The sequence below is a fragment of the Aethalodelphis obliquidens genome, unplaced genomic scaffold (assembly GCF_003676395.1).
Source record: "Aethalodelphis obliquidens isolate GAN/ISIS:26980383/991018 unplaced genomic scaffold, ASM367639v1 scaffold58, whole genome shotgun sequence".
In the NCBI taxonomy this organism is placed as follows: Eukaryota; Metazoa; Chordata; class Mammalia; order Artiodactyla; family Delphinidae; genus Aethalodelphis; species Aethalodelphis obliquidens.
In genome coordinates, this window is record NW_020838002.1 from 10,530,005 (window position 1) to 10,556,609 (window position 26,605).

General features: G+C 43.0%; 3 protein-coding genes across 21 annotated transcripts in view; 2 read left to right on the forward strand and 1 right to left on the reverse strand.

Moving 5' to 3' along the window:
- The window catches only part of MYO19 (myosin XIX), a 34,347-nt gene extending 31,436 nt beyond the window's left edge, over positions 1-2,911 (reverse strand). For 7 of the 9 annotated variants that reach the window (XR_003428781.1, XM_027087316.1, XM_027087314.1 and 4 more), the window contains exons 1-4: positions 2,735-2,911; positions 1,920-2,076; positions 884-1,112; positions 557-710 (exon numbers count right to left, since the gene is read on the reverse strand). Coding sequence is in view for 8 of the 9 variants with exons in the window: in XM_027087316.1 (XP_026943117.1) it covers positions 557-568 (12 nt within the window). In the remaining variant the exon portion in view is untranslated. The remainder of the gene's footprint in view (positions 1-556; positions 711-883; positions 1,113-1,919; positions 2,077-2,734) is intronic. The other 2 variants (XM_027087315.1, XM_027087310.1) reach the window with 1 other exon arrangement.
- A 43-nt stretch (positions 2,912-2,954) lies between these two features.
- Positions 2,955-6,386, forward strand: PIGW (phosphatidylinositol glycan anchor biosynthesis class W). 4 transcript variants are annotated; one of them, XM_027087320.1, is made up of 2 exons: positions 2,955-3,056; positions 4,524-6,386. In XM_027087320.1, the coding sequence occupies exon 2, from the start codon at positions 4,536-4,538 to the stop codon at positions 6,042-6,044; it is 1,509 nt and encodes a 502-aa protein (XP_026943121.1). In that variant the 5' UTR covers positions 2,955-3,056; positions 4,524-4,535; the 3' UTR covers positions 6,045-6,386. The 4 variants fall into 4 exon arrangements, with proteins under 4 accessions (XP_026943121.1, XP_026943120.1, XP_026943123.1 ...); XM_027087319.1 differs by lacking the exon at positions 2,955-3,056 and adding an exon at positions 3,347-3,532; XM_027087322.1 differs by lacking the exon at positions 2,955-3,056 and adding an exon at positions 3,544-3,628.
- A 5,090-nt stretch (positions 6,387-11,476) lies between these two features.
- GGNBP2 (gametogenetin binding protein 2) overlaps positions 11,477-26,605 on the forward strand; it is a 31,542-nt gene continuing 16,413 nt past the window's right edge. For 2 of the 8 annotated variants that reach the window (XM_027087329.1, XM_027087328.1), the window contains exons 1-4: positions 12,024-12,322; positions 19,554-19,634; positions 21,182-21,435; positions 23,477-23,575. In XM_027087329.1, the coding sequence (XP_026943130.1) occupies positions 12,230-12,322; positions 19,554-19,634; positions 21,182-21,435; positions 23,477-23,575 (527 nt within the window). In that variant the 5' untranslated portion in view covers positions 12,024-12,229. Of the gene's footprint in view, positions 11,575-12,023; positions 12,323-19,553; positions 19,635-21,181; positions 21,436-23,476; positions 23,576-26,605 lie in introns of those variants that run through there. The other 6 variants (XM_027087326.1, XM_027087325.1, XM_027087327.1 and 3 more) reach the window with 6 other exon arrangements.

A 26,605-nucleotide genomic window follows, 5' to 3' on the forward strand; every position in this document is an offset into this window, starting at 1 on the left:
GGCTAATTCCTACTTTTTTTTTTTTTGCCACACTGCATGTCACGCAGGACCTTAGTTCCCCAACCAGGGACTGAACCCGTGCCCGCTGCAGTGGGAGGGCGGAGTCTTAACCACTGGACTGCCAGGGAAGTCCCAATTCCTACTTATTCTTTAAGGCTCAGCTTCAAGGAACACCTCCTCTTGGAGGCCACAGCCTTCCACTTGCCTTAATAACTCAGGCTGTGAGGGACGTCTCTCAGGACTCCCTCACCGGCTCAGGCTTGCAAGGTCACCAAAACGCCCTAAGGATTCCCTCACCCAGCCCATCTTACCCATCCCAGGGAAAAGAGCTAAAAACCACAACAGGGGAGATTCAAATTAGGTATCAGGAAGAGCTTCTTAGAAACAGGTGAAAGGCACTGGAATGACTATCTGAAGACAGAAAAGAAGAAAGACCTTTAAGGGGTCTTTCCCTTCTTTCCAGGTCAGAGCAGTGGAAGCTTCATTCAGGTAAATGAAAGATGCGGAGGTGCCTCAGGTGCCTGAGGGCCAGGGTTATCGAAGGGTGAGGGTTTACCTGCTGGAGCATCCTGCTTCAATGTGGTCAGCCAGGGTTCTGGGTCGCAGGCACAAGGAGTGCTATCCACCTGGTCATGGGGGCACAGGCTGGGGCATGAGTCCTGCAAAGGGCTCAGTTCTTGAGGAATCTCTGAGACGAATCACCCTAGAGCCTGTGGCATGAGAGGGAAGACAAGGGGCACACACAGGTGACGGCTTCTCCAGGGTGACTCACTCCTGCTCCTCACACCAAGCAGGAAGAACCAAAATGAGAACCCGGGTGAGCCTGGGCAGAGAGGGAGAGTCTGTGCCGCCCCCTGCCGATGAGGGAACAGGGGAAACTTACAGGAGCCTCCAGAGGCGCCCTGGGCTCCTTCAGGGCCAGTTTTACTACGGGGTGTGAGGTGGGGCTGCAAATCTTCTGAGTCAGCGTGCCATGCAGGATGAGGACACCGGAAGACAGAGATGCCTCGTGCTCTATCCTCTGCAGCACACAGAAATGTCCTATCTTAGTACCGTCAGTAGTCAGTGGGGCAGGGAGGCTGGAGTCAACTTTTGATGTTCCAGGAAAGTTGCTGTGTGGGACAGAAGCCACAGCTCAGTCCTTCACTGGTAAGCCATCACACCTTCCCCACGCACCTTCATTCCTCATCTTGTCTACCTCACAAGGAGTGGCTGTGAAGGGCAACCAGGTGAAAGCACCCTACAAAGTACAACTCTGAATATTCATTCAGAGGGGAAGTATTGTTAGTACTAAGGATGGAGGATCCATTTGGGAGCACTAATCAAGTGGAACAGTTCAGTGTCAACTTTAAGAAGGCGAAGATTTCAGAGGAGGGGAACCCGTCCGAGAGAGCCGGTGTTGTAAAGCTGGGCTTAGGCCAATCTCTGAAAAACTGTAAGTGACTCACAGACTTGGAATTTCCCAGGCTTCACACCTCCCCAGCAAGGAAGGATGAGGATGAGAATGAGGGGTGTCAGTAATGAATTGACCTTGGTGGAGACTTTCTTGAGCCCCTGAATACATCCAGCCTTTTCTGAAAGACCTCAGGGATAGGGGCTGCCATGGAAACTGGAAAAACGACAATTCAGGCAAAAGAGGGCATCAGGACTGTGGTGGACACATTCACCCTGGACACTGGCTGGACCCCATCCAGGGGACAGCCATGCAGAGGGCTCCAGAGACTCAAGGCCAACAAAGTTCCCTCAACTAGAAGCTCATCTTAAGAGAGAGGATCAGAGAGGAACACAACAGGTTGTAGGGTTAGAATCCAAAGCCCACAATCCCTCAAAAGCAGCCTTATTCTGTTCCCTCATTTGCAAAAAGGACCACTAATACCCAGACCTCACAATGCTGAGTTAAGGATCAAATGGGATAGTACCTCTGAGACCGCTTTGCAAATGCTGGTTATTATGACGCAGGGTCCACTTCTTGCCAGAATCAAGTCAGATTAGAGCGGTTCTCTCCAGTTCTCCCAGCTCTTGCTCCCTGTCGGCTTCGCGATTACCAGCCAAGAACTTCTGGTAAGGGAGTGACCACTGTGGGCAGGAGGGAGACGGTAATGAATAGATGAAAACCCCTAGTCAGGGCAGGTGGCAACCTGAACAACAGCTCTCCCCCTCCCTCCTCCCCTCCAGCCTCCGGTTCTCCTCGGCTCAGACGACAGTGGGAGGGCACACGAGAAGAGCAGGGTAAGGGTCCTGGGAGCCCCGCCCCCAGGTTCCCGGCGGGAACGGACACTCCTTGTCCCCGCGAGGTGCCCGCCGGGCCCGGGGCTGGGATGCCGCTCCGGAAGCACCTGGCACGGGGACAGTATGTCCTTCCTGGGAAGGTGGACGTGACCCCAGCCAAGGGCACGGCTGCCCCGACGCCTCCCAGGGCCAACCGCCCCCTCCCAGGTCCCTAGCCAAGGAGAGGAGAGGAGCGGGACCTTTCCCCCACCCCGGGCCGCCTCCTGCCGGCTCGGTGGTGAGTGACTATGAAAGGTTCTTGTTCTGGAAAAAGGCAAAGAGCTGGGCTACCTCTTCCTGGGATACGAGAGGGTCAAAAAGAAAAGGGAAAGGGAAGGGAAACGGCGCTTTGGAAAGGGGAGGGAGAGACGCCCCCCTTCTTCCCCAGCGCCGCGGGGGCCCACCGGCCTCCCCTGTCCCTTCGGGCACGCAAAGGGCTTCGGACCCGGCTGGGGGTGGCACTCACCGGTCCCACGGCCTGAGCCGCCCAGCGTGCGGCCCCCGCCGGCCAGACTGGAAAGGCAGACGGGCGGGCCCGGTGAGGCGGCGGGAAGAGCCCGGGTAGGGGAGGGCGGAGGCGGGGTCAGGAGCCAGCCGGAGAGGAGGAAAAGCAGGGAACGCCGGGTCGCAGCCGCGGGCTGCAGCTGGGGCCAAGTGCCTGGGAGCCAGCACGCTCCTCCCTTGGGGCGGGGCGCGCACTCGCTGCGCGGGGCGCACGTGGCTCGTCCGGGGCGCCGGCATCCGGAGTTGGGGGCTTGCTCCAGGACAAAATATTCTGAGAACCTGGGGTAAGATGCAGAAGAGAAGGGAGGGAGGGCTTCAGGGCCTCCGGGCCCTCACGGGGCTGTGGGTCTCGCCGTAGGGAGACCAGGCGCCCTGGCCACCCCCACCCCCCACTGACGAGGGCTCGCCGTGGGGTCTGAGGGCCAGTAGTGAGGTGCGGGAAACGCCCTTCCCGCCCGAGCTCCTCTTACCGACCTGCCGAAGGCCAAGGCCCGAGAGCACCTGGGCTAGGCAAGCCCTTGACAGGGAAGGACGCGCATGGGGAGCCTGCAGGACGTGGGAAACGCGCACCCATGTGGGCGGGGACGCGCGCGGGGGTCCGGCCCAGAAACGCAGGCCGCCCGGCGTCGGCCGGAAGCGCTGTTCGGGAGGCGGAAGCGGCTGGCTCGCGCGTCTCCCGCCCTTGCGGGGGTATCCCGTGCCCCGGCACTCTTACGGGTCCCTCTACCTTTGGGCGCAGAGACCACTAGGAACACGTGAGGTATAACGGCCGGCGCGGCCGGGGCGCGTGTCTGTCGGGAAAAGGGCTGTTTTATTTTTAAAGGCCAGCAGGTTTGGATCGATTTGTTCTCGGGAGGTAATGCTGCTGGGCCCAGATAGGCCATTACGCATGCATGCATTCTTTTATTCAATATGGTTCTTGTGTGGCCAACAAATGTGTTCTTCCCAGGTGCCACGTTTCAGACATGGATATGTGGCAGAGAGGTGTTTTATATCCCTTTAAAACAACACTAGTGTGTACTTTACGGCCCCTACTCCTCCTCCACGATTAGCATCCATTCTACCTACCTACACCTTAACCTGTAAATGAGGTAAGGAGTAGCCTGGGGCTCAGGAGATCACTGGAGGATTGCATTTTGTACTAGAGGCAGGAGGTTCAGAGAGGCTCAGGACAGAAACCCGGGCCCCCAACTCCAAAGTATACTTAAATACCTTCTCTTTCCCTGTCCCTCTTCTCCTCCCGTCTCAGATTTGACTCTAAATCATTAGTGAGGTATATTCAATTTTCATTATATTATCTTCATGACCTTTACATGCTTTGTAGTAGGAATTTCTATCCTACCGTGAGTCCACTCTCAGGTTATGTATCTCAAATTCACTTTCTTTGTGAGTCTGCCTTATACTGAGAATAGCTAAAACATTTTAACCAGTAATTTCATACTATTAGTATGACATTCTTATCCTCAGATATTAGTGTTAGGCTTCTTCCAGCAGTCCTTGTAAGGGGAATCGCAAGTCCTAGGTTCTGCTCCGAAACTCAGGAATAAGAGTAAAATCAAGTCAGGTGCATATTTATGCAAATTACCAAGTCATGTACATATATGTGCCAGTTCCACAGGAACGTTGCTTTCCACAAATGCATCTTAGTTCTCCTACCAGGGATCAAACCCGTGCCCCCTGCAGTGGAAGCAAAGAGTCTTTAACTACTGGACTGCCAGATTAGCCCCATCCCTTTGCTCTTGTTTTCACAGGAAGAAGAAAAAATGTCTCAAAAGCAGATGAAGGAAGCTTTTGTCAGTAACCACAATGGAACGAGCGTGCTGGAAATCACCGAGGGCTTGTGCTTACCTGCACTCTGTATCCTGTGTAGAGGGCTCCTGATCATTGTCTCACAGCACTTATGTTGTTCTTCACATACCTGGAGAACTCGATTCTTCATTGACTTTGCTTTCCTAATAGTTCCCCTGGTGACCACTTTGACCATTTTCGCTTCATTTGTCCTCCTTGAGTATCTCATTGTAATTATCTTTGGGGCAGGGCTGCTCTATGAAACATACTGCAGGAGAACTTGCTATGCCAGAATGCCTGTCGGGAAAATCCTTGAAAAATTCTTGAAAAGCAGTATAGAATCAGAATACATTCCAGCCATCTCCTGTTTCCGTGTAATTAACAGTGCATTTACTGCTGTTGCCATTTTGGCTGTGGACTTCCCTCTTTTTCCCAGAAGATTTGCCAAAACCGAGCTCTACGGGACAGGAGCAATGGATTTTGGAGTAGGAGGCTTTATTTTTGGGACTGCAATGGTTTGTCCAGAGGTTAGGAGAAAATATACAAAAGGGTCCAGACTTTATCTTACAAAGTCATTGTACTCTGTTTGGCCATTAGTCTTCCTAGGAGTGGGACGATTAGTCATTATAAAATCCATAGGCTATCAGGAACATTTAACTGAGTATGGAGTTCACTGGAATTTTTTCTTTACCTTAATAGTTGTGAAATTGATAACATCACTGCTTTTGATTATTTTTCCCCTAAATAAATCCTGGATTGTGGCTATCAGCATTACTGTATTCTACCAGTTAGCCCTTGATTTTACCCCACTGAAAAGGTTAATTTTGTATGGTAGTGATGGCAGTGGCACAAGGGTTGGTTTATTAAATGCCAACCGAGAAGGAATAAGCTCTACCTTGGGATATGTGGCAATACACATGGCTGGTGTTCAAACAGGATCATACGTACTTAAAAAAAGATCACATATCAAAGACTGGATAAAAGTAGCATGTTGTATTCTATTGACAGCTATTGGCTTCTTCATATCTCTTTACATAGTTCAGGTAAATGTAGAAGTAGCATCTCGAAGAATGGCCAATTTAGCCTTTTGTATTTGGATAGTTGCTTCTTGCCTGATCCTTCTTAGTAGTTTATTACTGGGTGATATAATTTTGAATTTTGCCAAATTTCTAATTAAAGGGGCAACAGTACCATGTTCTTGGAAAATTATCCAGTCACCTGCTGCAAACAGAAAGTATTCAGAATCTCTAGTCTCTGAAGCTGAAACAAAGGAACCCACTCTTTGTTTAATCACAGCAATGAACAGAAACCAGTTAATTTTTTTCTTGCTGTCAAATGTAACAACTGGCCTAGTCAACCTGTTGGTAGATACATTACACAGCAGTACCTTGTGGGCCTTATTTGTACTCAATCTCTACATGTTTACCAACTGCTTAGTTATATATGTGCTGCACTTGCAAGATAAGACGGTAAAATTTTGGTGATCAGTACAGGTAGTATATGTTTTGAGCAATATTATTTTAATGAGGAAGAATAAATACAAAATGGGCTTTTGGCAACTCAGTGTTAAGTGTATTTTATTATAAAATTTTCATTCCTACTCTAACAGTAGTGATGCTTAATATTTTAAATGTATCTCAACACCATGTAAACAAACCAATACAGAAGAAACAAAGCCTCTTGACTTGTTAGAATATTTATAAATTTCAGTATTTTAAAGAAACTGTTGTGTTTACAGTTGTGATACTGGAAGATTGGAGGGTGAGGAGGAGGATTTTTACTTTCCATCTTTTTTTTTTTTTAAATAAATTTATTTTATTTTGGGCTGTGTTGGGTCTTCATTGTTGCACACGGGCTTTCTCTAGTTGTGGTGAGCGGGGTCTACTCTTCGTTGCGGTGCACGGGCTTCTCACTGCGGTGGCTTCCCTTGTTGCGGAGCACGGGCTCTAGGCGCACAGGCTTCAGTAGTTGTGTGGCTCACGGGCTCAGTAGTTGTGGCACGCGGGCTCTAGAGCGCAGGCTCAGTGGTTGTGGTGCACGGGCTTAGTTGCTCCGTGGCCTGTGGGATCTTTCTGGACCAGGGCTTGAACCCGTGCCCCCTGCATTGGCAGGCAGATTCCTAACCACTGCGCCCCCAGGGAAGCCCCTACTTTCCATCTTATATCACCTATTATTCTGTATTTTTTATTGTATGTATTTTATAACATTTACATTAAAATCTCAGTTGTGGAACTGTCAACACTACTGCTTAATTTTAGTCTTTAAGAAACCTCAGTATAAGAAAGCAAATGTTTAAAATCAAATACTTATAAAGTCAGAAAACAGTTAAATCCTCCATAGAATAGATGGAATTATTTGTTGTGGTTTATATACTTCATAATTAATGAGACAATAGTTTTGCCTTGAGACAAAGCTGTTGCCTCAAGGCAAAACTAGTCATTTTTTTAGCCTACTTTCTGCTAGGGATGATAAGCAAAAATTTCCTGATATCTTGGATCCTGCAATCTAATGGGGGAAACGCATTAAACAACTGTTATAAACTATGTTAAGTCATGAAGTATAGGTTGCCAAGAGTGTCAAATCAAGAATTGACTTTACAGTAGAGTCAAGAAAGTTTTCCCCACAGATGGTATTTTTTGAGCTAGAGCTGATGGATGGGACGAGGAGTTAGTGTTTGTGTGTCTGCGGACTAGAGGTGCATATGCTGGTAAGGGTGGGGGTAAATAGCAAATATGACTATTATACTAATTAGTTTACTTCAATTTGTTATATTGATGATGGCTAATTTGGTATTTATGTGGCATTTTATCCTTGCTAACTACAATCAGTTATATTTGGAGGTAATCTATTATTAAAAGAAGTTTCCCCCTAAAAAAATCAGTCTTTTGAACAGTTATATAGCTATAAAAACAAAAGTCAGATTTTATTTTCAATTAAAAAGGAAGACTTGGGGCTTCCCTGGTGGCATAGTGGTTGAGAGTCTGCCTGCCGATGCAGAGGACACGGGTTCGTGCCCCGGTCCGGGAAGATCCCACATGCAGTGGAGCAGCTGGGCCCGTGAGCCATGGCCGCTGGGCCTGCGCGTGCGGAGCCTGTGCTCTGCAACGGGAGAGGCCACAACAGTGAGAGGCCCGCGTACGGCAAAAAAAAAAAAAAAAGGAAAACTTGAGGGACTTCCCTGGCAGTCCGATGGTTAAGCCTTCGAATTTCAATGCAGTGGGTGTGGGTTCAGTCCCTGGTCAGGGAGTTAGGATCCCACATGCCTCAGAGCCAAAAAAACAAAAATGTAAAACAGAAGCAATATTGTAACGAATTCAATAAAGACTGAAAAAAAAAAACCTTGAAATTTAATCAATAAGATTATAGTGTGTAAATTAAGCATGACTAGGAAAGGTCATTGGTTTTCCTGCTATGTCACAGTACTAATATCCTACAACTTACCTGTTCAAAGCATTCATAGGAGGCTGAGAGGCTCTAACCATATTGTCCTCTCATTAAAAAAATAGTAATTTAAAGTATTTGATGACAATGAGCATGTGTCTAATTGGTCTGCTGCTTCTTGTCCTAGGTCTTAAATATCTCTCAGTAAGTTTGTCTCCCAGTTACAGACATTGAATCACAACTAAGAATGAAATGTACTGTGTGTTTATTCCACCTCCAGTTAGGGAAGTCATGTAAGAGAAAGCTAATGAAATTGCATTAATAGAAACAAATTAATAAGGAAAAAAAAGACCATTCTGACTTGATTTTATAGAAGAGAAAGAGATCATTCAATAAAGATTTACTGAGTTCCAGTAGGCCAGATATAGGTCCCGGGGGAGACAAAAGAAAATAAGATCCAGCCCTCAAGGAGCTTACATTTTAACTTGTGGATCTTATTTTTCCTTTAAAATTTGTTTAGTGGGGAAAATGTACCTCTGTTTTTGACAGATAGAACACAACTTCCCACTGTCAGGTCATGAAAAAGAAAACCCAATTCACAGATACTCAGATCTGGACAACTGTGGCAATTTAAATAACATCCTGCTGTTGATTTTGCTACCACATAAAACAATGTGGTTATTACAGTGAAAACAACAGTATGTATTCTAATGAATTTTCAGCTGTCAATTTTGAGGACAGAGAAGCGAGGGGGAAAGAGAAGAAAGGAAGAATATAATCCAGTCTAGGACCTTATCCTATGACCTTCAGTAAGTGACTCATTACCATGCCTTTAATTTTACACAATTAGAAACTGGGGATGTCTACCACATATATATTAATAGCTTTGTGTTCAGAAAATGACAATTTTTATTGAGCACCTTGTCCAATAGGTTGTATAAATTATACAAAAACATACTTTGCTCCCTAGGAATTTGTGTATAGTCTATGAAGATAGGAGTATAAGGAACAAATCAATATTCTTTTTTTTTCAAATCAATATTCTTTTCTTTTAAACTCAGGTAGCTTGGAGACTAGTCATATCTCATTTATGTCGGAGTTTTGTGCTTGGCTTCTCACACATTGTTGACCTCCCAGAGAAGAAAAAGAATGGTATTTTGCTGATAATTTACCACATCTCCATCACACCAACTGTTCTTTACGAGGTACCAGCAAAATATCTTCTGCTGTTGATTGCCCACTCTTTCTTGGCCTTTAAAATTCTTTACCCTTGCCCTTCACATTGCCAATATCGAAATTTAAAAAAGGCAACAACTGGCTTTTTTTTTTTTTTTTTTTTTTGCGGTACGCAGGCCTCTCACTGTTGTGCCCTCTCCCGTTGCGGAGCACAGGCTCCGGACGCGCAGGCTCAGCGGCATGTGGGATCTTCCCGGAGCGGGGCACGAACCCGTGTCCCCTGCATCGGCAGGCAGACTCTCAACCACTGCGCCACCAGGGAAGCCCCTGGCTTTTTTAAGCAATCATTTATTTTGTTAATTAAAGGTAAGCTCTCTGAGGCAGATACTTAGTCATGAAATATTTGCTGCAGCACTAAATATTATATTTGCTTAGTTGAAAATAGACCAATAGCGAAAAAGAGTGCCTGCTCTAAAATGAAGATACATAGTTAAAACGTCTAAAAACTGTTTTACAGGGAAGTAATTTTCTAAGCATTTTCCCCTCAAATGTTGGTTTTATCACAGTTGTAGCGCCCAGGCTACCTCCTTGAGAAAGAGCAATTTATCAAGCAAAATTAGCTTTTTAACCTTACAATAAGTACTTATTAAATACCTATAGTATGTGAAACATTGTCCAAAGATACTAAGCAGTGTGCTCAAATCCAAATCAGGGAAAGTAATCTCAGATGGAAAGAGACTGTTCTGGTCTCCTCGTTTTGTTACGTTTTATATCTGGGTTTTAATGCCTTTTCTAACTTAGATTTAAACCCCCAGGGTGAATACTCTTTCTTTGCTAGTACCCAGTGTGTACTCAGTAATGAAAGTTATTAAAGTTAGCACCTATATATTGAACTTGTCATTTTCAACGTCCTTTACCAACCGTCATCCAAAGTAAGTTTAAAAGGTATAAAGTAGGCACATTAACCGACATAGTCTTTAGAGGAGCACCTACAGATCTTAAAAGCCACAGTATTCTTTTTCCTTGGGAGCGTTTTACATAAAACACAAGATTCTCTAAAAATGTGCAGGTTTTGGCTATGTAGTCTAACTTGTCAGAACCTACATGCACATCCTATATGCCTATTAAATTTAAGCTAAGGACCATACACTGTTCTGCTCTCCTAACATGGCCAAAGACATAAATACTTACTGGATAATCACACCTTTGGGACTGAACAATGGTTCTTCCAGTTTACTATGTTACCTAACCTAACAGTGACCACACAATGTCGTTAAGTCAACGTGGCTAAGGGGTTGCATGCACTATGAGGTTTTTTGTTGCGAATCTCTACGGTTTCATGTGGTGACCAAAATGCTTTTTAAAGATCAGTATCACAGCTCTAGCCTATTCTACCAGGATTAGTTAGTTGTAAGAGCAGCAAATGTATTGATCCTTAAAATCGTGAAGACTTTCATAGGCACAATACTTTCCAACAACTATATTGGCCTCCAAAGCCTTCAGGGTAGGAACCGAGTACATGATGGCACGCTGTGGCTTGTCAGCAGCTCTGCTTCTCAGGAGAGGGTCAGAGGGAAGGGCCTTTGGCCAGCACCAGCACTTTGCCCAAGGGAATCAGTGTCCTTTCTGAGCCTCTAAGTTAATATTAACCCAGTCCAAGAAGTGTCTCTGCCCAGGACGCATACACAAGCCACTCTCCACATAGTCTTCTATTTGTCTCTAGTGTAACAACGACAACGAAAAGCTGTCAGCACTTAAATATTTTCTGCCCCCTCGGCGAGATCGCGAATCGAGTCTGGGAAACAGTAATCCGGGGGGCTCCTGGTAGATCAGGGGGTCAGGGAAAGCGGCGTCAAGGACCCAGAGTTTGTCCCTTAGCCCCCAGATGCACGTCTCCACTCCCTCACTCCCACCTTTTGCTCTCACTGATTTGGAAAGCCTCAGCTCCTGCCCACTTACCCAAGTCCTCACTGGGCCCCGACCCTCGGATCGGCCCTGAGTCACTTCGGCTCCGCTCCCTTCGCCCCTCGGCCGTCGGGAGAGCGGTTTCCAGGCCCGCGCAGCGGAGGACTGAGTTTAGGCCTACTCATCCCTCATAGCAGCCCTATTTCGTATTTATTTGAGTAGCTAGACTCAGTGGAAGGTGCCGGTAACGCGTTGGAGACACCCGGGGGAGCAACCCACCGCCTCCGCTAGGGCTTCGAAAAACGCGACTCAGGAGCGTGGGTCTGGAGTCTCGCGAGAGGAGGCGGGGCCCCCGCCCGGCGCTCTCGGCCCCTCCCTGCCCCACCCTCCCCACGTCCCCCGCCTTCCCTCCCCACGTCCCCCGCCTTCCCTCCCCCACTCCCCGTGGCGCCAGCGGCTGACTGAGCCTGGAGAGGAAACGGTATTCGGAGCCGCGCTCCCGCCCAGGCCGGCCCTGACGCGGGCCTTGTCAGCCGGTAACGGGGAGCCGAGGTGGGGGTCAGGGAGGCGACCACGAAAACGGTGAAAGTCAGAACCGGGAGGCTCCTCCGAGAATGGCTAGGAAATGGTCTGAGCCTCCCACCTCGGACTCCGCAGAGCTGAGGCGGGGTCGACCCCTCCCAGGGGCGGGGTCGCGCTGGGCAACTGCAGCCCAGGGGACTCACTGGGCGGGGCTCGCCCTTAAAGGGGGAGAAGGGGTCAGCTGGAGGCTGAGGGCCCCCGGGCAGCGGAGCGGAGGCCGGGGGTGGGGTCCTAGAGCCGGGACTCCGCTGACGGGCTAGGGAAGCCCCAGGGCCGGCGGGTCCCCTGCGCCTCTCCTTTGGACCCTGACTGGAGGCCGGCGGGGTGGGTGTGGGGGGTGGGGAGGGAGAGCGGCGCGAGGGGGCGGGTCCCGGCGTTGCTCGGCGCTGATTGGCTGAGCGCGTGTGGAATCGGGTGATGGGAAACGCAGCTCAGATCTCCCGTCTCTCCTGCTCCTCTCCCTCCCCCCCGTGGCGAATGTGCTGCGCGGCGGCGGGTGCTTACGCTCGCGGGGTTTGGCTGTTGCAGGCAGGAGCTGGGAGGAGGCGGCAGCGGCAGGAGCGGCGGCGGCGGCGGCAGCAGCTGGGAGGAGGTGGTGACGGTGGCAACGGCAGCGTCGGGGACGATGGCGCGACTGGTGGCAGTGTGCAGGGACGGGGAGGAGGAGTTCCCCTTCGAGAGGAGGCAGATTCCCCTCTACATAGACGACACCCTCACGGTGAGCGGGCCGGGCCGGGCCAGGCTCGCCGCTCCCCTGGCAGCTGTTTCCCCTCCTCCCCCTCCCCCAGGCCGAGCGCTGCGCACTGGAGAAAGAGTGTTGCAACTCCTAGGCGAGGCCTTCTCTCCGGCAGGCCCCGCAAACTCGCCTTTGCAGTGGGTGGCTCGCTAACCTTTGCGGGGCCCCAGGCTAGCGCTCCGTACGCACTTTGAGCCCCTCACCCCAGCTCTCGCTGCTTTTTTCAACCCTCTAGCTTCACCCTTTCCCTTTAGCAGACGGTGCTTTTGCCAAAGCACGCGCCTCGGATACGGGTTGAAGGATATTGGGCGTCAAGGGCCTATCCCTTACAGAAACGACCTACCCTCGGGGAGGCTTAATTATCTGGAAATGTCGCAGCTGCACTGCTACCTGTCTATTTTCTATCTTAATACTACAGCTCTTCATAAGCATAATTACTGAGGGCAGAGTGACATGCTCTTGCACAGTAAAGATTCCACTAAAATGATCTGATTTCGTTATAGTCTCAATATGCCCGTACGTTAAAACTGTTCGAAATGATTGTATTGCTAGGCCATGACTCTTCAAAATGGACTTTCTTGTCATTAGTTATTCTTTACAGGTAGCCTTTTCAAAGGAAGCAAAGTGATTGAATGTGTAAGAGCATTGTAAAAAGCTGATTGCTCATCTTGAATGTCAAAACCCAGTTCTGAGTAGTTTTCCTTTTTAGCGTGGTACAGCATTACAGACCCTCTGCCCTGTGTTGCTGTAGTATTTCCTTTAAAAGGAAATGGTAGAAATTTGAATTGAATCTGAACAGGAAATGAGTGCAGTTGCTTGCCACAATTTCTTACGAAATGAAATGAACCTTTTCTGAATATCTTGAAATCTGCGTTTTGATGATGCTGAAGCTTTGGATTATACATTTGCCTGCTTTGATAAGGTGTTGTGTCTTCATCGTAACACCTTTAGCTTTTTTCCTTTTCAAAGGCAGTTGATCTGTTTTGTTCCTGAATTTCTTTTTTGCAAATATCTACTGAACTTTTTTCAAATTTTGTATAAAATGCAAGTCATTGTAGAGATGCCAGTTTATGCCTTTCTGTTTGCCAGTCTCAGTTAAGACTTGATTGAGCTGCAGTACCTTTAAAAGGATTAGAAGAGCTATTGAATGACTTAATTTGTTAGAACTTTTTAAGTGAAAGCATCTATAATTATCCACGTGCATTTTTTTTTCATGGAAAAAGGTAGAATGATTTGGGCTGATATAAGGTAAATAGAATTTGTGTTGTTGAATTAGAAAGGGTACTTGTATGCCGTGGTCATGATTTCTGCACTTTTTGCATTAAAAGTATAATGGACTTGTATTTTAAGTAGTTTTTTAAAAAACTAACACTGATCAAATTAAATGATGCATTTTTCAGTTTGAAAACTAATATGAGTTCATGTGTTGATATTTTCTTTCTTCTCTCTCCCTTCAACACAGACACTTTTCTAGAGCACATAGTTTGGTATCAACCTTTTATGTTTATTGTCCCAGAAAGCCTTTGAAGTTAAAAAAAAAAAAGTTCTGTGTGTTTGGACATAAGATTACTATTGAGTGTATACTATCAAAACAGGGGAAATCATAAGTTTGAGTATTTACAAAAATTTAAAAGACACTGATTCTCCTTATGCTCACGTAATCACCTTTAATGTGAATGTAGCATTGATACATCCATCATGTAGTGCTTTAAAATAGTCAGCTTGGGGGATTTTATACTCTATTCTCTATACAATGATGAATTTCCAAAATTTTCCAAAGAAAAAGAGGTAACCTGCCCTGTGATTTGTTTTTGTACTTATTTCTCTAGAGAAGTTGGGATTGGACTGACCTGGTGGTTGAGTTTCATTTTTATTGTATTGTGGACTTGTGACCCAGGCAAATAAAATTTAGGCTTACTCAACTTAAATATCTTAAAATAGCATTTTATTTAGGAAAAGGTGCAGTTTTTCTTTACTGTGGAAGGGTTTTTATCACTAGGAAATGAGTGAGACTATATATTGCTTTGTTATGGAACTTATGCACGGTCATTGAATGCTGGTTAGTGAAAAATCTTGTCAAGAATGCATCATATTTAGGGAAACAAGTTTCAGAACCATTCTACCAAACGCTACTTAAAGGAATAATGTAGAGCAAACACCTGTTGGGGAAGAGGGAGGGGAGAAGCCTGCAGCAGAGGGTTATGCACGGGTCCATTGTTAGTTTGATGGCATTGTCACCCTGAAGTTAACTTTTGGTTTGGTCTTTGTTCCTAGGGTCCATAGGTAATGCACTGAGGAAACTGTGTGATCATTATTTCCAGTAGTCTTAGAATCTTGTTAGCTTCTGATGTTAAGTCTAGTTGTAATGTTTACAATCAGTTACAAATATTTGTCGTTTTAGTAACAGAAGCTGAAACCTCTACTTAGGTAAACTGGGCAATTTTAAGTTGGATTTGTAAAATGAAATTAACAAGCTTGTATGTGAGGAAGTAGCCTCCTCTTTCATGTGGTATGTTGTAGCCGCATTTGAAAGACTCATATGGCAGTTTAGTGGGTTTGAATACTTGAGTACAGTGCTGACGTAGGTGTATTTCAGAAAATCTCCAATAAATAAACTGGTGGAATATTCAGGAAAGTGGTACGCTATGTAGCCAAAATGCTTTTCAGTGTTATTAGAATTATAGAATAGCAGATGGACAGAATACAGATTTTATTTTAAAGACATCTTTGAAGAATTAAGATTTTTAAAGTATTTTTAAAGGAATTAATAGTCAAAATATATACTCCTTATAAAATAATCTTGAAAAATAATTGCAAAACAAATTATTCTTAACCCTACTTCCAAGAGATAGCTAAGAATATAGCAGCATTTGGTGTAGTTCCCATCATAGACACAGATGCAGAGTTGAGATGTATCGTTTTCTGTAACACTTTATATCTTGCTTTTTTCTCACTAAATGTAATATTGAGAACATTTTCTCTTGTCATTCTTAAACAGCTTTAGTGGCCATGTAATACTTTGTTGTGTGACATTCCATAATGTAATCATTCTCCCTTTGTTGGACATAGAGGTGGTTCTAGTTTTTACTATGAATAATACTCTAAGAATATAAATAATGCATAAATCTTTGCATTAACAATTTTTTTTCAGGGTTTTGGAGGAAAATTACGTGTCAAAGGATAAAAACCTTTTATAAAATTATTGATGCATACTGTCAGATTGCTACAATATTTCTGGAACACAGTTTACCCTTCTAATTCAAACCAATCTAAAAGGGACTAGAAACTCTGATAAAGGTTTTTTGATTGAGACTTAAAAAAGATTTTAAAATGTAGCATATCCTTTTGGGGATTAGGTATTTAGCATCAGTTAGAAGTTTAGTATTTATTGTTTGCTTTCAACTCTTGATTAAATATTTAACTAATTTACCAAAGGTGATAGATGTTGCAGGTGGCTGTGAGGATAAGGAAGTAAAAAACTAAAACTAAAGGGACAATGATTTTTAATAAATACAAGCTTAGTATTGTTGGGTTAGAGCTTGTGAGAATGTGCTAAGAACAGATTATTTGTGGTCAGGAGAAACCAGGACAGATACTTAAGAGTGAAAGTGGGTAATGGATTCAATACACTTTATAAAGCAGTAATTGCAGGACAATGACTTGTTCTATCTTTGGCTTGCTAGGGATAGGCAACCTCATCATGAAGCCAAACACTAATGATTCCTCTGTGAGACCACACCTGAAATACTTTACATGACCATCTTCCTTTAGGTAACCTAGAATCTGAAGATTAAGTCAAGGAAGTGGTTTTAAAGAATGGGGAAAAATAGTGCTGCTATCCTCTATCTTCCTCTTTTTCTTTTTTCCCTTTTTCTTATTGTGGTGACATCATTGAAGAGCATATAGTGATTGGCCAGTAAACAGCAAGGTAAAAGCCATTGTCCTAAGTGAAAGGCAAGGACAGTAGTTACTTAGTGTGAGTGCAAAGTTTCTAACCCAGTGGTATTGAGTATGTACAAGAGAAAATTTAGTATTATCCAAGCCAGTGAAACCCAGGAAAGATGCAGTAATAGACCTGATCTTGACATTTATCTGTACTAGTTAGGTGAAAATGAAATGATTGGAAATGAGGGGTTTTTGGTTTTTTTTAAATTTTAACCCTGTTTATAGACTTTTTAAAAAGGATTCCTAAAGTAGGTATTATCCATTAAATTTTATATACGTATATGTATATATATATGTATATATATATATATATTTTTTTTTTTTTTGCGGTACACGGGCCTCTCACTGTTGTGGCCTCTCCCGTTGCGGAGCACAGGCTCCAGACGCCCAGGCCCAGCAGCCATGACTCACAGGCCCAGCTGCTCCGCGGCATGTGGAATCTTCCCGGACCGGGGCACGAACCCGTGTCCCCTGCATCGGCAGGCGGACTCGCAACCACTGCACCACCAGGGAAGCCCCATACATATATATTTTAAAGGTCAGCTGGTAGGTCTCAGTATGTTAGGTGTATTTTTTGACCTCTGCTTTAATTTTTTTTTTCCTATAAATTTATTTATTTATTCATTTTTGGCTGTGTTGGGTCTTCGTTGCTGTGCGCAGGCTTTCTCTAGTTGCGGTGAGTGGGGGCTACTCTTCGTTGGGGTGCGCGGGCTTCTCATTGCGGTGGCTTCCCTTTGTTGCGGAGCACGGGCTCTAGACGTGCAGGCTTCAGTAGTTGTGGCACGTGGGCTCAGTAGTTGTGGCTCGTGGGCTCTAGAGCTCAGGCTCAGTAGTTGTGGCACACTGGCTTAGATGCTCCGCGGCGTGTGGCATCTTCCTGAACCAGGAATCGAACCCGTGTCCCTTGCATTGGCAGGCAGATTCTTAACCACTGCGCCAACAGGGAAGCCCCTGCTTTAATTATTAAAACAATAAAATATCAGAATAAAAATAATTCACTTACACGGAGTCAATTTAGGATTTCACCTATGAACTGGACTGGAGAGACCTTGATTTGGTAAATTGAGTAACTTTGATCTTAAAGTAGTATAGGTAATTGTCTCAGTTTTTTTTTATGGTGGCAATTAATATGTGGTGAAATGGTGTATATTTGTATAAAGCAAGTGGAAATGCAAATCAAGGTATTAGTTGCTTAAATGGTAGATGTGGAGTGACCTGCAGTGTTCTGTTGAGCTATGTGGCTTTAAAAGTTTATCCTATACCTTTTTTATGACTTGACAGTTAATTTCTTTGTGTTTTAAACCATATGGTGATTCCAGAAAACATAATGTGAGTTAATTGCACTATTCTTTTTTCAGTCTTCATGGGTCAGGATTTCTAATACCAGGATTATTAAGATGACTAGATGACCAGTTTTACTTTGTACTGTTGGCAAAGTTAATATATGACAGTGTTTAGAGCAATGGCTAGTATGCATAAAGCTACATTAAATGTCTTTATTATTATCACCACCACTCTTTGGAGATAAGACAACTCTGAGAGGGAAAACTGGAGAGAAGTTGATTAACCTGAAAACTGGATAATTGATCCTAAAATTGTGAGATAAGGACATGTAGTCTGTATGTATGGAAGAAGAAACTTCCAGAATAGTAAAAGCTATTGAAATGGAAGCATGTCTCTGAATATGGTATAATGAATATAGAATTGGAAACAAGGAACAGTAGCTCTTTCCCCGGTAATAAGTGGTATATGTGTATTATAATACATTTGGGAAAGATAGGAACATGTAAAGAAAAAAGTCATGTATCTTTTCACTGCCTAGAGATAGCCACATCTAATATATTATGTATTTTCTTTTTCTGTAAGAAAATATACACATAAAAATTTGAATCATATTGTACGTGCAGTTTTTGAGCCTGTGAAATACACTGAAGTCCTCTGGATTGTTGAATTGGTGTTGGCGTCATTGTCCATCCTTAGTATCCACTTGTCTTTCTAGTTCACATATCCAGTAGTCCCTTCTTAATAAAGAAAATGTCTTATATCTGTTGCTTATATTTGCCTTACTTGTTTAGTCCTCAGTTTACTGCTAGAACAAGCATGTTTTTAGGCTCTCATTTCTAATGTGGAGGGGAAAGAATGGTCACTTGATTAAAGAAGCAGGTCTTTGTGGTGCTGGTTGGTGAAGGGAGGAATCTTTTTAAGATCACATTCAGGTGGGTGGGGTTTTTTAGTTTTTTGGTTTTGCCTCAAATGGTCTCTTTATCCTGACTTCACTCTTTGGGTGTGTAGGAGTTTGTGCCCCTTGTCATCTGGAAATAGAAGTTTGTTCTAGCACAGTATGTTTGATATGTTTAACAGTGTTTTAGTTAAGATACAAATGTGTTACTTTATTTCATTGTTTTGAAGGCATACTTTTTTTTCACATTTAACATCTCTGAAATTGGTATGCTTCTTTCGTTTGGTGACATTTTCCAGTTATAATGGCTCTTTTCTAGTGGTACATAACTAAGGTACTTTGGTGATGTCACGAATCAGTGAAATGTGCTGATTACTAATTCCCATTATCTGACATCCTGTGACATCCTTAAGCTTTATGTATCCCTCTTCCTCTGGTAGTGAATTTTGATAATCGAATAAATATCACAGTATATTTTTTTCGGTTCATGATTAGAGCAAACATTTACTATGTGCTGGGTATTATTCTGAGTGTGTGTGTGCGTGTGTGTGTGTGTGTGTGTGTGTGTGTGTGTGTAGTGAAGTCATTATATAGTCATTTACATGGTAAGATTTATTATATTCTGTAGTTGAGGAATAACTGAAAATATCAGGATATTTAATGTAAGATATCAGGTTATTTCACTTATTAAATGCTATTATTAGCCACTGCAACAAACATTTTAAAATATAATTTAATCCTCACAACCCATTTGATGAGAGATACGAAAAATTATTATTTAATCTCATTTTACAAATGAGGAAGCTGAAAATCAGGTTAAATAACTTGCCCAGAATTATGACATAAATTGTAAGTGATAGAGCTGGGATTTGAATTCAAGTCTGCCTGACTTCAGTGCCCTTGATTTTAATGACTATACCATTTCTAGCTTTAGAAACTGTAACTTGGATTTTTTTTAACTTTTTGATGGAAGTGGGAGGGAGCAAATTGGGCTAGGGGTCTATTTCTATCCTAGGAGACTATAAAATAGTCTGTATCATGTGCTCAAAGAGGATAAAATAATTGATTTTTATTTTTTTGCATATTAAGATGGTGATGGAATTTCCTGACAATGTGTTAAATCTCGATGGGCATCAAAATAATGGTGCACAACTAAAGCAGTTCATTCAGGTAATAGTTTTAAAAATTAATGTTTTAAATGGTGTGTGTGTGCGCATGTGCGCATGTGTGTGTATGTATGTATGTGTGTTTTAAAGAGTCATTTAAAATTTTACCTGTAAGTATTAATTTTGTTTTACCTAGGACTCTTTAGGTCTTAAGATTGCAGTGAGGTTGCTTTCTTTTACTATTGTTCCAGGTATATTTACATACCTGTGATTTGAAAGATTTGGTGGTGGTGTGTTATCATTTTACATGTCTGTAAGGCTTTAATTTCACCAGTTTAAATTTAGTTTAAATTTAATTTCCCTGTTTTTAGAAGGTAGAGCAGACAGCTTTTCATTGAGAACTTCGTTTTTTTCTGTAGTAATTGTTTTGTTCAGTAAAAAAAATTAATCTTGTGAATTTTCTGATTTTTATTTGTTTTTTAATTTAATTTTTTATTGAAGTATAGTTGATTTACAATGTTGTGCTAATTTCTGCTGTACAGCACAGTGACTCAGTTATACACATATATATGTTCTTTATATTCTTTTGCATTATGGTTTATCCCAGGAGATTGGATATAGTTCCCTGTGCTATACAGTAGGACCTTGTTTATCCATTCTAAATGTAATAGTTTGCATCTACTAACCCAAAACTCCCAGTCTTATTTCATTATTAAACAGTGTGATACTTTGTAAATACACTATATATGATCAAGGTAAAGGAAGATAAATGGTTACTTTATTTCAAAATTCTATTTCAACTTTTGGAGAAAACTTTGAATTAAAGGTTAATAGTAAATGTGAGAATATCCTTTTTGGGAGTTATCTTACTTTCTCATCTGTTTTTTTTTTTTTTGTAAACTGGAGGTATTACTTGTAGTATAACTATAACTCCATCTAAGTAGAAGTTATTTATGAGTTTTGCCCATTTCTCTACAGCTATGGTTCTCAGTCATTTCTCTTCCTTGTCATAACCAACAGATAACATTCATATGCACCAGCATTTTAGTTACTCACTGCAGGCTCCTACATAGGTAAGATAGGCCTTGTTCTCTCCCACTAATCCATGACATACCTGCCCATACCTCCAGGTTGAGAATTGCTGCTCTACATGATCACTATCCTGACTTGACTTGTGTAGCTAAATGTAGTGTGTTGCTAAAGGTTGAGAAAAAGACATGATAAAGCTGCTTTGTGTCTTTATTCTTTTCTTTCTTTCCTTTCTGAAATTTTTTATTTTAAGTGAGAGTACTAAGCTTAATGCACATTTGACAGGCACTAAATTTCCACATGCAGGGCTTCTTTTTCCTATGCTGGGTCACATACTGCATAGCCCTGTCATCCTAAGTGGAGTTTTTTATACCCTAGATTCTAGAACGGGGATTTGTGGAGCAAACTCAGTACAGCATGGACAAGGCCAACTGCCTTGCCTTACTGACTCAGTTGCAGATAGAGATGGCAAGCCCTGCCCAGGCTGTACTCACTGCACAAGGATAGGAACCAGAAAGAGTGGTGAAAGAGTCATTTCATGTCTTTCTTACAAACTCTATTTTTCTTTCCCTCTTCTCTCAGCGACATAGTATGCTTAAGCAGCAAGATCTAAGTATTGCCATGGTGGTGACATCGCGTGAAGTCTTGAGCGCACTTTCTCAGCTTGTCCCATGTGTTGGTTGTCGTCGAAGTGTGGAGCGCCTCTTTTCCCAGCTTGTAGAGTCTGGAAATCCTGCCCTTGAACCCCTGACTGTGGGGCCCAAGGGAGTCCTATCTGTAACTCGAAGCTGCATGACTGATGCAAAGAAGCTTTATACATTATTTTATGTACATGGGTGAGTATAATCAATTAAGAAACAATGAGTTTGTTAAATTTTTAAACTTGGTGACAGTGGCAGCTTTTTTTCTAAATTTGGTTGGGGCAAAGCTTGAGTCCAGATTCAACACTTTTATTGAGTAACTCCTATGTGCCAGTGACTGTAAAGTTTCTTTTCTCATGTGGGGAGAGGCAGGCAGTAAACAAATACATAATTTGTCAAGGATGTTAAGTTACAAAGACAAACCAGTAAGGGAGATAGACAATGAGTGGGTAGAATTCATATGGAGAGTGGTCAGGGAAGGCCTCTCTGATAAAATGACATTGAATATAGACTTGAATGAAGTGAGTGAAGCATGTAGATATCTGGGGGAAGGCAAAGAAGGAGCAGCAAGTGTAAAGGTTCAGAGGTGGGAGTTTTCCTGGAATGTTTGAAGAACAGCAAGGGAGCCATTGTGGCTGGAGCCAGATGAATGAAGGGAATGGTAATAAAAGATGAGGTCACAGGAGTACTAAAAGGCCTAATTATGGAGTGCCATCTTGAGGTCTTTTGTATTTTTAACTCTGAGATGGGAAGATTTGGGAAGGTTTTGAGCAGAGGAATACATGGTCTCCCTTGAAGTTTTGCTTACTGTCACCTCTGTGTTGAGAATAAGTAGAACGGTCATGGAAGGGTGGAGAAACAGGCTTGTTTAATGTAGTCCATGCAAGAAATAATAGTGACCAGTATAGTGGCCACGGAGATAATGAGGAATGGTTGGATCCTGGATATATTTTGAGGAATGAGCCAACAGGATTTCTGGGTAGATTGGATATGGAGGAGGGCATCAAGGATGATTCCCAGATTTGGGGTCTAAAGAGCAGGACAGATGGTTTCCATTTCCTGAAGTGGGTAGGCCTGGAGGAGAGAGGAGCACTTTTGCAGAACTCACTTTTGGATGTGTTAATTTGAGATAGCAGTTGGACGTCCAGATAGAGTTCAGAGAGTTCTGGCCTAGAGATATAAATTTGTGTCATCAACATATATATAGTATTTATATGTATATTTAAACCCATGAGATGAGATGTGATCACCAAAGGGTAAGTGTAAATAGGAAAAGAGAAGAGGTCTGAAGACCAAACCTACTTTGAGGTGGTGGTAGAGACTTCGGATTTTTACTCTCCCTCAGAAAAGAAGCCTTGGAGGGTTTTTGAATCGAGAAATAACATAATGTGATTTTTGTTTTGAAAAGATGACTCCAGCTGCTAAGTGAAACATAGTGTGTAAAGGCAAACTGTAGAAGCAAAGAGACCATTTGGGAGGCCAGTTGTTGCAGTTGATTAAGCTAGAGAGGCGAGTTGGACAAGGGTGGTAACGGTGGAGGTGATGAGACATGATTTGATTCTGAATATATTTAAAAGTTAGAGTTGACAAGCTTTGCTGATTGGATGCAGGGTTTGGATAGTTAGCCTTATGTATTTCTATATTTGCATAAAATTTCTGTTGAAGGCTCCTCATCAGGGATAGTGTATATACTGTATCTTTTAGTGTATATAGTGTATCTTTTATTGTTTCCTTTTTTTTTTTTTTTTGGCCGTACTACGTGGCTTGTGGGATTTTATAATAGTTCCCCGACCAGGGATTGAACCCGGGCTGTTAGCAGTGAGAGCACGGAGTCCTAACCACTGGACCGCCAGGGAATTCCCAAGGATAGTGTATGTTTAGATATCTAATGTTTGGACAAGGGAGTATGGCTGAGAGTCAGGTAGCAATCAGTCATAAAATATTTGAGTGCCAGGCACACTGCTAGATACAATGCAGATGCAGGGATGAATGAGACACATGTAGTCTAGGGGCAAGAGTATGTTGAATAGGGCAGGTCTTCAATGTTTCGATAGGCTGTGAATGGAAAGGGAATATAAATGTACTGACTCTTGGGTTAGAGTTTGATGAGAAATTTTCAAAGTAAGTGATATGTCTAATACTTTACATATACTTCTCACTAAAAGGCATAGAGATTTTGAAAATTCTAAAGAAAAGTTAATATTAATCAAACCTTTAATGTTTTATTTTTAATTAGGTCCAAACTAAATGACATGATAGATGCTATTCCAAAAAGTAAAAAGAACAAGAGATGTCAGTTGCACTCCTTAGATACGCACAAACCAAAACCTTTGGGGTAAGTAGAAATGATTATCAGGATGCTTTGTCGGTGTTAAGATTATAAATGTTGATCACATTTGGTGAAAAGAAAAGAAGCCCTGCTAGTTTTATTTCATTAATTGTTTACACTGTAACATAAAAAGCATTTAATTGGTCAAAATAAATGTCTCCTGATTCTGTAGGCCTTTTTGCATTGGGACTACATAGGTTTGATTTTTTTTTTTTAAGTTTTTTTTTTCCTTGTATTAAATATGTTTCAGAGAAAGGAGGTTGAGATCTTTGTGGAAATTTATGTAGCCAATATTAAATTTTTCAAAGTCGTGGTATCGTTTTTTTAATCTATGTAATAGTCATAATGTATAAATTATTTTTCTTGTCTTCCTTGTCTCTAGGTCTCCCTAATAATTTATCAAGGATTTAAAAAAAAATCTTGAATCAGTTATAGCAATGTGAATTTATGTAACTAACTTGCAGTTTTCTTCTTGGTTAGGAGCTACAGTGTCCAAGGCTGCTTCTGCCCCCATCTCCTAGCACAGTGTCACAGTTGCCCCTTCAAAATTGCTTGGGGTTAGGGGTGGTAAGGAGAAGCAGTGGAATTTGAAGGGAGTTTCTAAGAAGTAACTTTTGTTTGGGGAGAGAATGAGATGATGTAAAACTATACTTCTGAATTAATTTTAAAAATTAGTTTATTTTGGATATCTCATTAGTAGTGTTGACACCATTGTTAAATTGACATTTTCCGCTCTGGTAAAAAGACCTAGATGACCAGGTGGTGGTGTGTTAATAGTTAATAATCCTTTTTTTTTTTTTTTTTTTTTGCGGTATGCGGGCCTCTCACTGTTGTGGCCTCTCCCGCCGCGGAGCACAGGCTCCGGACGCGCAGGCTCAGCGGCCATGGCTCACGGGCCCAGCCGCTCCGCGGCATGTGGGATCTTCCCAAACTGGGGCACGAACCCGCATCCCCTGCATTGGCAGGCGGACTCTCAACCACTGCGCCACCAGGGAAGCCCAATAATCCTTTTTTTTTTCTATACTCAGGAACAAAAAAGTTTTTAAACTTTTATTATGAAAACTGTCAAACACATAGAAAAGTAGAGAGACTATACAAGGACCCTCTTACCCCCAAATACCTTCACCTAGACTCAGTAGTTATCAAGATTTGCCACATTTATTTCATTTGTTCACCTTTTCCTTTGCCGAAGTTTTTTTTTTTTTTTTCCCTCGGTACGCGGGCCTCTCACTGCCGTGGCCTCTCCCGTTGCGGAGCACAGGCTCCGGACACACAGGCTCAGTGGCCGTGGCTCACGGGCCCAGCCGCTCCGCGGCATGTGGGATCTTCCCAGACCAGGGCACGAACCCGTGTCCCCTGCATCAGCAGGCGGACTCTCAACCACTGTGCCACCAGGCAAGCCCTGCTGAAGTATTTTAAAGCAAGTTCCAGGCATCATGTTATTTTACTACTACATATTTCCACATTCATCTCTGAATGCAGTGATATTTTCTTTCATGACAGTGCCATTGTAACACCTAACAAAACTTTTAACTATAATAATCTAATACCCAGTTCATATTCAGATTTCCCCAACTCTCTCTAAAAGTGTCTTCTTACACTGATTTGTTAGAATCAAGATCTAAACAAGAATCACACTTTATATGATTTCTAAGTGTGAGAGCTCTGAACCCAGTAAAGCTCTACACAACCTAAAGTGCTTATCTAAGGATAATTATTTCATATACCTGATTTACCAATGTCTTTAAAGAATTCCTGACTTTCTGAATGCAGAATCCATTCTAATTTTCTCATTAGACAGTAACCTTTTCTGAATAACCTGTTGACTAAAGCCACAGAGTAGTATGATATAATACAAAGGCTGCCTTCTGTGTTTTTGTTATGAATATTCTTCATTGAGGAGCTGAAAAGCAACAGCTACCCCAACATCTTAAACATCTGTGCTCATTGCCACCTTCCTTCAAAGACCAGTCCTTCCACTTTTGCTCCGGATTCCACCTCTTCTCTTTTTCTCTCTGACTTTGCTTCATCAGTTATCTACTTTTATTAAATTGACATACAGCTATGTTTTCCTATATTTCAGCTTAAAAACAAAAAACAGTCCTCCACAGACTTCACATCCTGCTTCAGCTCTAGCCCCACCACATGGGAAGACAAATGTTTTGCAAGGTTGTTTGCTGAGTTATGCAGTCAGTGTGAGTGGAGTTAGTTAAGCAACACCTCCTAAGGTAGCTTCAGTTATTCCCACAAGCCATGTAGATAGCAGGCCAGAGAGTTTAGTCTGCTTAGCCAAGACTTCTCCTCCACTTTGGATGGTCACTGCCATTCTATGCTACTATGACTTTTCTTTTTATATTTTCCCTGTGTTGTTCCCCCCTTTCTCTCTCTAGATTTTCTTCAGGGGAAAGTGTAATACAGTTAATTACCTTTTAGCCTAATCAGTAGTAACAATCTAGTTCAGTTTTCTTGAGAGTATTCTCACATTCATGCAAGTAAACCCAAGTTATTGTCTGTCTGGGAGTAAGTGCGAGGTCTGAAAGAAAGGTCTAGGCCAGAGTTGTAGGCCTGTAGCTGATGAATGATATACAGTTGACTCTTTTTTTAAAAAAATTAATTTATTTATTTGGCTGCGTCGGGTCTTGGTTGCGGCGCGTGGGATCTTCGTTGCAGCACGCAGGCTTCAGAGCGCCTGGGCTCAGTAGTTGTGGTGCGCGGGCTTAGTTGCCTTGCAGCATGTGGGAATCTTAGTTCTCCGACCAGGGATCGAACCCGCATCCCCTGCATTGGAAAGCAGATTCTTAACCACTGGACTACCAGGGAAGTCCCTACAGTTGACTGGAACAGTGCAGGGGTTAGGAGCACCGACCCTCCACGCAATGGAAAATTTGTGTAACTTCTAGTTGGCCCTTTGTATACATGGTTCCTTCGTATCCTCAGATTCCACGAACTGCAAATTGTGTAGTACTGTGGTATTTACTACTGAAAAAAATCCGTGCATAAGTGGACCTGCGCAATTCAGCCTCATGTTGTTCAACT

Coding starts and splice junctions, on each gene's coding strand:
- PIGW (XM_027087320.1), top strand. CDS start 4,536: ATGTCTCAAAAGCAGATGAAGGAAGCTTTTGTCAGTAACCACAATGGA.